The sequence below is a fragment of the Scyliorhinus torazame genome, chromosome 6 (genome assembly GCF_047496885.1).
Source record: "Scyliorhinus torazame isolate Kashiwa2021f chromosome 6, sScyTor2.1, whole genome shotgun sequence".
NCBI lineage: Eukaryota > Metazoa > Chordata > Chondrichthyes > Carcharhiniformes > Scyliorhinidae > Scyliorhinus > Scyliorhinus torazame.
The window spans coordinates 59,709,216-59,721,373 of NC_092712.1; the positions used below are offsets into that span (position 1 = coordinate 59,709,216).

General features: G+C 60.4%; 1 protein-coding gene across 2 annotated transcripts in view; it reads right to left on the minus strand.

The window, feature by feature from the left end:
• vipr2 (vasoactive intestinal peptide receptor 2) overlaps positions 1-12,158 on the minus strand; it is a 234,022-nt gene that overhangs the window by 178,503 nt on the left and 43,361 nt on the right. For both annotated transcript variants that reach the window (XM_072508244.1, XM_072508245.1), the window contains one exon: positions 11,041-11,148. In XM_072508244.1, coding sequence (XP_072364345.1) covers positions 11,041-11,148 — 108 coding nt within the window. The remainder of the gene's footprint in view (positions 1-11,040; positions 11,149-12,158) is intronic.

A 12,158-nucleotide genomic window follows, 5' to 3' on the forward strand; every position in this document is an offset into this window, starting at 1 on the left:
GGGTGGAGGTTGGGGGGGGTCCGTGCCGGGGTGGAGGTTGGGGGGGGTCCGTGCTGGGCTGGAGGTTGGGGGGGGTCCGTGCCGGGGTGGAGGTTGGGGGGGGTCCGTGCTGGGGTGGAGGTTGGGGGGGGTCCGTGCCGGGGTGGAGGTTGGGGGGGGTCCGTGCCGGGGTGGAGGTTGGGGGGGTCCGTGCTGGGGTGGAGGTTGGGGGGGGTCCGTGCCGTGCCGGGGTGGAGGTTGGGGGGGGGGGTCCGTGCCGGGGTGGAGGTTGGGGGTTGGGGGGGGTCCGTACTGGGGTGGAGGTTGGGGGGGGGGTCCGTGCCGGGGTGGAGGTTGGGGGGGGGGTCCGTGCTGGGGTGGAGGTTGGGGGGGTTCCGTGCTGGGGTGGAGGTTGGGGGGGGGTCCGTGCTGGGGTGGAGGTTGGGGGGGTCCGTGCCGGGGTGGAGGATGGGGGGGGTCCGTGCTGGGGTGGAGGTTGGGGGGGGTCCGTGCTGGGGTGGAGGCTGGGGGTTGGGGGGTCCGTGCTGGGGTGGAGGTTGGGGGGGGTCCGTGCCGGGGTGGAGGTTGGGGGGGATCCGTGCTGGGGTGGAGGTTGGGGGGGGTCAGTGCCGTGCCGGGGTGGAGGTTGGGGGGGTTGTCCGTGCCGGGGTGGAGGTTGGGGGGGGTCCGTGCCGGGGTGGAGGTTGGGGGGGGGTCCGTGCTGGGGTGGAGGTTGGGGGTTGAGGGGGGGTCCGTGCTGGGGTGGAGGTTGGGGGGGATCCGTGCCGGGGTGGAGGTTGGGGGTGCGTCCGTGCTGGGGTGGAGGTTGGGGGGGGGTCCGTGCTGGGGTGGAGGTTGGGGGTTGGGGAGGGTCCGTGCTGGGGTGGAGGTTGGGGGGGGTCCGTGCCGGGGTGGAGGTTGGGGGGGATCCGTGCCGTGCCGGGGTGGAGGTTGGGGGTGGGGGGTCCATGCCGGGGTGGAGGTTGGGGGTTGGGGGGGGGTCCGTACTGGGGTGGAGGTTGGGGGGGGTCCGTGCCGGGGAGGAGGTTGGGGGGGGGGTCCGTGCTGGGCTGGAGGTTGGGGGGGTCCCGTGCTGGGGTGGAGGTTGGGGGGGGGGTCCGTGCTGGGGTGGAGGTTGGGGGGGTCCGTGCCGGGGTGGAGGATGGGGGGGGTCCGTGCTGGGGTGGAGGTTGGGGGGGGTCCGTGCTGGGGTGGAGGCTGGGGGTTGGGGGGGGGGTCCGTGCTGGGGTGGAGGTTGGGGGGGGTCCGTGCCGGGGTGGAGGTTGGGGGGGATCCGTGCTGGGGTGGAGGTTGGGGGGGGTCCGTGCTGGGGTGTTGGTTGGGGGTTGAGGGGGGGTCCGTGCTGGGGTGGAGGTTGGGGGGGGTCCGTGCTGGGTTGGAGGTTGGGGGTGCGTCCGTGCTGGGGTGGAGGTTGGGGGGGGGTCCGTGCTGGGGTGGAGGTTGGGGGTTGGGGAGGGTCCGTGCTGGGGTGGAGGTTGGGGGGGGTCCGTGCCGGGGTGGAGGTTGGGGGGGGTCTGTGCCGTGCCGGGGTGGAGGTTGGGGGGGGGGGGTCCATGCCGGGGTGGAGGTTGGGGGTTGGGGGGGGTCCGTGCTGGGGTGGAGGTTGGGGGGGGTCCGTGCCGGGGTGGAGGTTGGGGGGGGTCCGTGCCGTGCCGGGGTGGAGGTTGGGGGGGGGGGTCCATGCTGGGGTGGAGGTTGGGGGGGGTCCGTGCCAGGGTGGAGGTTGGGGGGGGGGTCCGTGCTGGGGTGGAGGTTGGGGGGGTTCCGTGCTGGGGTGGAGGTTGGGGGTTGGGGGGGGTCCGTGCTGGGGTGGAGGTTGGGGGGGGTCCGTGCCGGGGTGGAGGTTGGGGGGGGGGTCCGTGCTGGGGTGGATGTTGGGGGGGGGTCCATGCTGGGTCGGAGGCTGGGGGTTGGGGGGGGGGTCTGTGCTGGGGTGGAGGTTGGGGGGGGTCCATGCCGGGGTGGAGGTTGGGGGGGTCCGTGCTGGGGTGGAGGTTGGGGGGGATCAGTGCCGTGCCGGGGTGCAGGTTGGGGGGGTTGTCCGTGCTGGGGTGGAGGTTGGGGGTTGGGGGGGGGGTCCGTGCTGGGGTGGAGGTTGCGGGGGGTCCGTGCCGGGGTGGAGGTTGGGGGGCGTCCGTGCCGGGGTGGAGGTTGGGGGGGGGTCCGTGCTGGGCTGGAGGTTGGGGGTTGGGGGGGGTCCGTGCTGGGGTGGAGGTTGGGGGTTGGGGGGGGTCCGTGCTGGGGTGGAGGTTGGGGGGGGTCCGTGCCGGGGCGGAGGTTGGGGGTTTGGGGGGGTGCGTGCTGGGGTGGAGGTTGGGGGGGGGGGGGTCCGTGCCGGGGTGGAGGTTGGGTGGGGGGTCCGTGCCGGGGTGGAGGTTGGTGGTTGGGGGGGGGTCCGTGCTGGGGTGCAGGTTGGGGGGGGGTCCGTGCCGAGGAGGGGGATGGGAGGGCAAGTGAGTTGGTCCACTGGCCAGGTGCCAGCCTCCAACAGTTGGACCCATGCGGTCCATGCCACCTGGCTGGGGGGAGGAGGGGATATGGGCAATGATGACATGTCGTCGTTCCGCTCCCCCCCACCAGGCCGTCATGTTTTCAGATCGTCCAGCGATGTTGGCCGCCGTGGTGGCAGCCGCTCGTGTCTATGTTGCCCTGGATGAGGAGGAGGAGGAGGAGGAGGAGGAGCAGCGTGCCAGAGAGGCGGCGGAGGCTGCCGCAGAGGGGCAGGCGGCAGCCGCCCAGGCTGGAGGGACACCTGACCGACAGGACGAGGAGGGGGAGGAGGACGTCGCGGCCCCACGGCAACGGAGGCACCCGAGGGCGCCCCGTGTGTACCGGCCCCGGCAGTCATACCAGGACCTCACGGACCGGGAATGCAGGAGGAGACTCCGGATGAGCCGGGAAACCGTGGCACACATCTGCCACCTGCTGGCACACCTGTCACCGCGTGGCACTGGCGGGGGACACCCTCTCCCCGTGTCCGTCAAGGTTACGGTGGCCCTGAACTTTTATGCAACGGGGTCATTCCAGGCACCGAGTGGGGACCTGTCCAGCATATCGCAGACTTCGGTGCACCGGTGCATCCGGGCAGTGACAGATGCCCTATATGCCATGGCGCACCGCTACATCCGCTTCCCCGTGGACCGGGCCAGCCAAGATGCCCGGGCCGTGGGCTTCTCTGCCGTGGCCAGGTTCCCCATGGTCCAGGGCGCGATCGATGGGATGCACGTCGCCGTGCGGCCACCTGCAGATAACAGGGCCGTGTTCACTAATAGGAAGGGGACCTATTCGATGAACGTACAGGTGGTCTGCGACCACCGCATGATGATCCTGCACGTCTGCGCCCGTCACCCAGGCAGTGTACACGACTCATTCGCGTTGTCGCGGTCATCCATCCCTGGCATGTACGAGGGACGCCATCCCCGGCTGAGGGGCTGGTTGCTGGGCGACAGGGGCTACCCATTGCGATCGTGGCTGATGACGCCTATACGGAGGCCACGCAATGAGGCGGAGAACCGCTACAATGATGCCCATGTAGCGACAAGGGGAGTGATAGAGAGGTGCTTTGGTGTGCTGAAGATGCGTTTCAGGTGCCTGGACCTCTCTGGGGGCGCCCTCCAGTATCGGTCAGATAGGGTCGGCCGCATCATTGTGGTGTGCTGCGTCCTGCACAACATAGCCCAGCAGAGGGGCGATGTGCCGCAGGCAGAGGAGGGCGGAGTGGAGGAGCAGCAGGAAGAGGCCCAGTCCTCCCCAGATGAGGGGGATGGGGGCAATGGTCAGGGCAAACGGGGTAGACACAGGCGGGTGGCTGTCCACCGTTACCGGCTGGCCCAGCGGGCACGGGACAGACTGATAGACGCCCGCTTCACTGACTAGATGGGCATGGGAATCGGGTAGTATGGCCACAGACCGCACACCTTGGCAACAGCCGACCACCCACACCCCCCACCCATCCACCCACCCAGCACCTTCACCCCCCTCCCCAACCCCACCCACCCCACCCGCATGCACACCACCCCCCCCCCCCCCCCCCCCATTGCCGATCCACCTGCAGCACAACGGGCCGGGCTCACACAGTTGCGGGTGGACGCGTGTCTATCGCAGGCCATGGAGGATGATGACAACCCGCCCTGCGATGAGCCCCTGGCTCTACATCGTTGGACTATGTCTGACCCATGGCCACAGTACCACCATCCACCCGGACCATCCCTGCATGCGGCTGTGACACTGCAGCGCACGGTCCCGTCCTCTGCCCGGGGGATGTTGATGGCGGCCCAGGGGGAAGGGGGCAGACTCACCTGGGGCTGAGGTAACACCACCCCTCACACACACACTTGCGCTCAACGTACATGACACCCCCGCACACTTTGGACAGAGCACAAAGGCAGCTTCGGTAGGTGTAACATTGACTTTAATAACCAAAGGAGTTCATGCACGTGCCCTCGCCCCTAAAACTCATCTGTGCCCTGCACCCATGCCAACTTACTCAGTGTCTAATTGTTTGGCCTTACGGGCCCTTTGACTACGTCTACGTGGTTCCCCAGACGGTACAGCAGAACTGGAGGTGGACTCCTGTGATTCCTGCCCTCTGACACTGGATCCCTTTGGCGGCCGTTTCCTGGGGCGTCCTGGCCTAGATAGGCCAGGCTGCGGCCCGGGCGACTGGGACGGCGAGCTGCCAGCCTGACCTGCCCGTTGCCCACCCGATGCACCTGGGACGGAAGGGGGGGAGTCCGAGGTGTCGCGGTGTACCGGGACCTCCCCTACAGAGGGAGCCGGGACGGACCACACCACCTCCTCCTCCCTCGGGGTGCCCGATGGCCCCCAGGCCTCTACATGGGTGGGGGGTGCGAACGGACTGGCCATCCGACGCCCCCCCCCCGACATCTGGCGCTGCCAGTCCTGGAGGCCCGTGCTGGTATCGACAGGGGTCTGCAGGTTTGCAGCCATGGAGCCCAGGGTGTTGGCAAACCCTGTCTGTGACAGTGCGACGCCGGCTCGCACATGGCCACTGGCGCCGATGCCCTCAGCGATGGCCTGCAGAGACTGGGCCATGGCCTGCTGAGACTGGGCCATGGCCTGCAGAGACTGGGCCATGGCCTGCTGAGACTGGGCCATGGCCTGCAGAGACTGGGCTATGGCATTGAGCGCCTCTGCCATCTGGCGCTGGCACTGGCTCATGGCCTCCTGTGAGAGGGCAGCCATTTCCTGGGCCACAGACGCCGCCTGCACGGAAGGCCCCAGGCCTCGCAAACCGTTCCCCATGTCTGACACCGTCGCACCCATTGCCTCCACCGCGGACGCCACCCGTGCGGTGTCAGCCTGGGTGGCACGCATGACCGGCACCACTCCCAGCTCCTGGACGCGGGTGGACTCCTCCACCTGCGACCGCAGCCGCCCGTCACCCTCTTCGCTCGTCTCCTGGTCGGTGGTTGCATCGGATCTATGTGTGGGTGTGGTAACTGCAGGAACCCGGGATCCATCTGGGCGGCAGATGTTCGCTTGGCCTGGGCTGCCCTCCGACCGCCCGGTCCCTCTGCTGCTCCTACCTCCACCTGCTGTACCGGGACGGCTGTGTTGTGCGCACCAGTGAGTGTACCAGACGCCTCATCACTAAAGTGCCCAACCGTGGTGAGTGTTTCTGCGATGGTGGAGGGTGTTGGTGACAGCAGTGGCGTTGTGTCGTGCTCTTCGTCGCACTCTGAGTCCATGGCACTTTGGGGTGGGGGTTCGTCTCCACCCATCCACTCTGAGTCACTGTCCGGTATTTCGTCTTCCTGGGTAGTGCTGTCCCGGGTAGTGCTGTCCCGGGTAGGGGTGTCCTGGGTAGTGCTGTCCCGGTTAGGGGTGTCCTGGGTAGTGGTGTCCTGGGTAGTGGTGTCCTGGGTAGTGGTGTCCTGGGTAGTGGTGTCCTGGCTCGGATGTGACGGGGGCCTGTGGCTGCCCCCCTCATCGCTGGGTGGTCGCTCCCGCACGTGACGGGGGTGTCGTCTCCCTGTTGCTCCAGGTCTCTCCGTCTCCCGTGGTGTGCGAGGGGCATCCTGCGGGCGTCGCATGCTGGAGGGTGCGGGTCTCTCCGTCTCCTGTGGTCTCCAAGGGGCATCCTGCGGGCGTCGCATGCTGGAGGGTGCGGGTCTCTCCGTCTCCCGTGGTCTCCGAGGGGCATCCTGCGGGTGTCGCATGCTGGAGGGTCCGGGTCTCTCCGTCTCCTGTGGTCTCCGAGGGGCATCCTGCGGGCGTCGCATGCTGGAGGGTGCGGGTCTCTCCGTCTCCCGTGGTCTCCGAGGGGCATCCTGCGGGCGTCGCATGCTGGAGGGTGCGGGTCTCTCCGTCTCCTGTGGTCTCCGAGGGGCATCCTGCGGGCGGTCTGCATCTGCGGGGATGGGTGCCTGGACGTTTGGTCCTGCGATACACAATGAAGCATGCATGGTTAGACATCAGGCAGTGATCAGGTGATACGGGGGAGGGGGATATAGGGGAGGGGGGATATGGGGACGGGCTGTCGGTGGCTCACTCGCTAGTACGCCCCCGACCTCTGCATCAGCAACCTCCCGGTCCTCAGGTCCGCCAGCCAGTTCCAGGGCCCTTTCCTCGTGTACGGTCAGTGGCCTCTCATCAGCGGGCCCTCCTCCAGTCCTCACATGCTCCCTATTGTTGTGTGCGCGCTTCTCCTGTGGGGGGGGGTGGCAGGGGTAAAAGGCAACACTGTTAGGCAGGTATATGAATGCACGCCATCGGTGGCGCGTGCATTGCAGAGGTTAAGGTTAGGGCTGGATTCACTTGGGGATATGGGGGATATAGGGGAGGGGGGATATGGGGGAGGGGGGGATATGGGGGATATGGGGGAGGGGGGATATGGGGGAGGGGGGATATGGGGGAGGGGGGATATGGGGGAGGGGGGATATGGGGGACGGGGGATATGGGGAGGGGGATATGGGGGATATGGGGAGGGGGGTTATGGGGGAGGGGGGATATGGGGGATATGGGGGAGGGGGGATATGGGGGATATGGGGGGGGTGTGGGGGAGGGGGATATGGGGGATATGGGGGAGGGGGGGATATGGGGGAGGGGGATATGGGGGATATGGGGAGGGGGGATATGGGGAGGGGGGATATGGGGGAGGGGGGATATGGGGGATATGGGGAGGGGGGATATGGGGGAGGGGGGTATATGGGGATATGGGGGAGGGGGGGATATGGGGGAGGGGGGATATGGGGGATATGGGGGAGGGGGGATATGGGGGAGGGGGGATATGGGGGAGGGGGGATATGGGGGATATGGGGAAGGGGGGGATATGGGGGAGGGGGGATATGGGGGATATGGGGGAGGGGGGGATATGGGGGAGGGGGGATATGGGGGATATGGGGGAGGGGGGATATGGGGGAGGGGGGATATGGGGGAGGGGGGATATGGGGGATATGGGGAAGGGGGGGATATGGGGGAGGGGGGATATGGAGGAGGGGGGATATGGGGAGGGGGGATATGGGGGAGGGGGGATATGGGGGATATGGGGGAAGGGGGGATATGGGGGAGGGGGGATATGGGGGAGGGGGGATATGGGGGATATGGGGAAGGGGGGGATATGGGGGAGGGGGGATATGGAGGAGGGGGGATATGGGGAGGGGGGATATGGGGGAGGGGGGATATGGGGAGGGGGGATATGGGGAGGGGGGATATGGGGGAGGGGGGATATGGGGGACGGGGGATATGGGGGATATGGGGGAGGGGGGATATGGGGGATATGGGGGAGGGGGGATATGGGGGAGGGGGGATATGGGGGAGTGGGGATATGGGGGATATGGGGGAGGGGGGTTATGGGGGATATGGGGGAGGGGGGATATGGGGGAGGGGGGATATGGGGAGGGGGGATATGGGGAGGGGGGGATATGGGGGAGGGGGGATATGGGGGAGGGGGGGATATGGGGAGGCTCACCCTGCCTGCTCTGACGAGGTCGTTCACCTTCTTGTGGCACTGGGTGCCTGTCCGTGGTGTCAGGGCCACAGCGGTGACGGCCTCTGCCACTTCCCTCCACAGACGCCGGCTGTGGCGTGGGGCAACTCTGCGGCCGTGCCCGGGATACAGGGCATCCCTCCTCTGCTCCACCGCGTCCAGGAGCGCCTCCACATCGCGTGACTCGAACCTCGAGGCTGAGCGACGGCCAGCCATCCAGTCGGGTGTTGCGGTCGTGTGTTCCGGTCCGGTGGGGGGGAGCAGCGCGGCCTTATGAGCCGTCATGCCGTGCAGCGCGTATGACGCTGCACGGCGTGAACCACTGCGCAAGCGCGGATCCCGTTACGTCGCTGCTAGCCCATTTTGGGCCGGAGACTATCGACCCATTTTTCCGACGTGACGCAAGTCGGATTTGCGCCGTTTTTTGCGCCGATCGGCGGACTTTCCGCCGATAACGGAGAATTTCACCCATTATTCTGATCTGCATTTTTAAAAAAATTGTTTGTAGTGTCATGTGAGAGTACCTTTAAGAAATGGGTGTTTATAAATGGGTGTGTATATAAATATCTGTAGTGAGATTACCTTTAAGAAATGGGTGTTTTTTACTGCAGTGATGTCAGAGAGTGGGTGGAGCTGGGCTGTCTGTCAGCTTTTTACTTTTGTTTTAGGCTGTTTGCTGCAGGGTGTGTTTTAGTTTTGTTTTCAGTGTTGGACCTGAAGTCAGATAAAGCAGGTGTACTGTTGATCTCTCTGCAATGAAAAGACTATCTCTTGATCATTTGGTGAATTTAGAATTATAAATGTTTTCAGTAGTGACTTTAACCTGATGTGCTTCTGTTAAAGGTTATGTTTCTTTGTAAGTCTTCTGGATGTTAAAAGGACAGTGTAAGCATTACTTAGTGTTGTATTCATTGGGGGTTGTATTTGAATTAATGGTTGCTAAGATGTTCACTGTATGTTTTAAAAAGGTTAACTTGAGTTCATAGAATAAACATTGTTTTGCTTTAAAAAATACTTTTCCATTTCTGCTGTACCATACCTGTAGAGTGGGCCGTGTGCTCCCCATACCACAATCTATTAAAAGTTTTGGGTCAGGTGAATTCCATGATACACTTTGGGGATTCTCTAAACGCTGGCCCATAACAGTAGATTATACAAAAGTTGGCAAGTGGCAAATGTTAGCATTTTTATGTCAAGCTTTGAATTCTGTGACATCCTGATAATGTTGTTCTGTTTTTGATGACTTACACGTGTAAACATTCCAATTATTCCAATAAAGATTTATATCCTGTAGCAGTGGTCGGAAATGATCCACAAACCCTGTGAGTAAGCCCCATATTCGACTGCAAAAGCAGCAATCCCCTCCCTGTCCCCCAGCATTTAGACGGAGGTGTCTGAGTAAACATAGTAGATCTCCTATCCGAGCGCCGTGGCCGAGGTGCAACAGCTCCACAAGGTGCAAAGCGGATTTATTATCACTTTTTTTGAATGGTATAGTAAAGGAGATAAATCCTGAACTGAGATAAGCAAAATAAGTAGGTTAACTTAAGGAGGGCAAAATGCTGGGACCTCTCGGGATATTTCCAAAGATCCTGAGGGATATGGGGTAAGAAATAACAACGGCTTTGAGGGCGATTCTCGTCCAGCACATGAAATGGCCATGAAATTGGTGTTGAACCCGACATGAAAAGACCCAAACCACTTGCAGCTTCTGGCCTCTTTTGATCGGTGTGGACCTTAAACAGGTTTCAGTTCACTGGTAATGCGAGGGTAGTGAATGCCAAGCACCCAGGACGGAGGCCCGGGTGGGGCGGTTTGGGTGTCATTTATGAACCGTGTGCTGTCAGGAGGCACAATTCTGTTCCTCTTGACCCAATAAAAACTCTAGTTCCCTGCGTTTAGTGCATATTCACATTATTACTTGCATTTTTAGTTTTAATTGTCTCGAGGCTTCATTCATCATAGAATCATGGAAACCCTACAGTGCAGAAGTTGGCCATTCTCGCCATAGAGTCTGCACCGACCCTTCAAATGAGCACTCTGTCCATTTACGAGTGTCCACTTCACCCTATCCATGTAATCTCATAACCTAAACATCCCTAGACACTAAGGGACAATTTGGAGTGGCCAATCCACCTAACTCGCACATCTTTGGACTGTGGGAGGAAAGCAGAGAACCCGGAGGAAACCCACACAGACACGGGGAGAAAGTGCAAACTCCACCCAGACAATCATTCAAGGCGGGAATTGAACCGGGGACCCTGGTGCTGTGAGGCAGCAGTGCTAACCACTGTGTCACCGTGCCACCCCATACGCATCTTATATCATTGCTTTAGTTTATAGTTTCTGTCACTTTCTTTGCTCCTTAGTCATATTCTGACTGTGCCAAAATCAATTTTGCATGTTGTCTCCTCAGGCATGATCTTAATTCCCGCTTCTGCTTCCCCGACAGTTTGAGGCGAGATTGGCTGCGTGTCTGTGACAGCAGCCATGCTGCTGAGCGAGAATAACGTTGTTATTGGAATACACGACGAGTGGTGTTCCACAATGAAGGACAATCTGTGCACATTATCGCTAAGCAATCAATAATTGTCACTTAACTTCCCTAATTGCGGTTAGTGGGCTGCTAATTTATTAACCAATGGGGCTCTTGGGATATTGTAATATTTGAACAAAAGCATTCTCTGAGGAGTAATATTATTCTAATGCAGGGATCATAATTACAGACTAACTCTGGCTCAGTTGAAAGGGTCTAGTTGCAGCATCTGTATTTGAACGTTTGCGCGTCACATGTTACACAGAACCACCACTGTTATGAAAACGGATTTGTCCCAAACAGCTCACTCGAGACTGTTTTTGTGATAGGGGGGGGTGTGGAGGAGGGATTACTTCAGTTGTTGCTTGTTTGCATCTTAAACGTCTTCGTGAAGGGGTATTTTGGGTCACCGTTTGTAGCAATCATCCATGAACACGTTTAGAAAGCCCTGCCACATAGCCCTCAGAGAGAGTCTCCCCTTTCCTGAAATGAAGAGCTTCTAGTCTCCGAAAACCTCACTTCTGTCTTCAAACAATATAAACAGAATACAGACCTGGTTTATTGGTGAAGTGAAGGAAAATCACTGGACAGGGCACGCTGACTGTTTCGCCAATCCTGGCCGGCATCCAGCAGGTAAGATTATCCCAAATCCCAGCACATCCTGGAACCAAGAAGAAAAACAAACACACCTTCAGCTTCATGTTTTACTTCAACCAATTCAATCATTTGTCATTGTTCACAAAGGCGGACAAACACTGAGAAAACAAGTTAGGGACTTGGTTGGAATGTTAGTTTTGTTTTTCCAATTGACTCAGCTATTCTTTCCCCTAATCCACTTTACCCAACCCTAGGTTTACCTCACACTGGTTCCACATGTGATTTCCCTAATTTCTCACAGGGGTATCCATTATTTATGAGTGATCCCGGGGACCGATAAAGGATGGCTATTTGTGAACAGGGAGACCCCTCAGCTGTAGGAAACCTCACAAGTTCAATTCTGCCCTATCCCAGTTCATCTTTGCACCAACCCTATCCCTCAATCAAAGAACAAAGAACAGCGCAACACAGGAACAAGCCCTTCGGCCCTCCAAGCCTGCACCGACCATGCTGCCCGTCTAACCTAAACCCTTCTACACTTCCAGGTTCCGCTTCCCTCAATTCCCATCCTATTCGTGTATTTGTCAAGACGCCCCTTAAATGTCACTATCATACCTGCTTCCACCACCTCCTCCAGCAGTGAGTTCCAGGCACCCACTACCCTCTGTGTAAAAAACTTCCCTCGCACATTTCCTCGAAACTTTGCCCCTCGCACCTTAAACCTAGGTCCCCTAGTAATTGGTGCTAAAGTCTGTAACATTACCTTCACCAAAACCCCAAATGACATCAACTCTCTCTCTTCATGTGGTGTTCGCTGTGTCTGAGGATTGCTAATCGTGGCTCTCCACACCCCTGCATCATGATATCAGAATGCAGCAAGTAGAAGAGGAAGGCCATAAGAACTATCTCAGTTGGGATGGGGCCTGAACCCCTGTCATTGTCCTTTTTAAGCATCACAATGTAAGCTAGCTCACACAAATTGGGCATTGATCTGGGTTCCTGTTGGCCTATGAGGGATTGGATTTAATGCAGCTATTTGCAGTGTGAAGCATGGACACTTTCAATTGTGGGAGA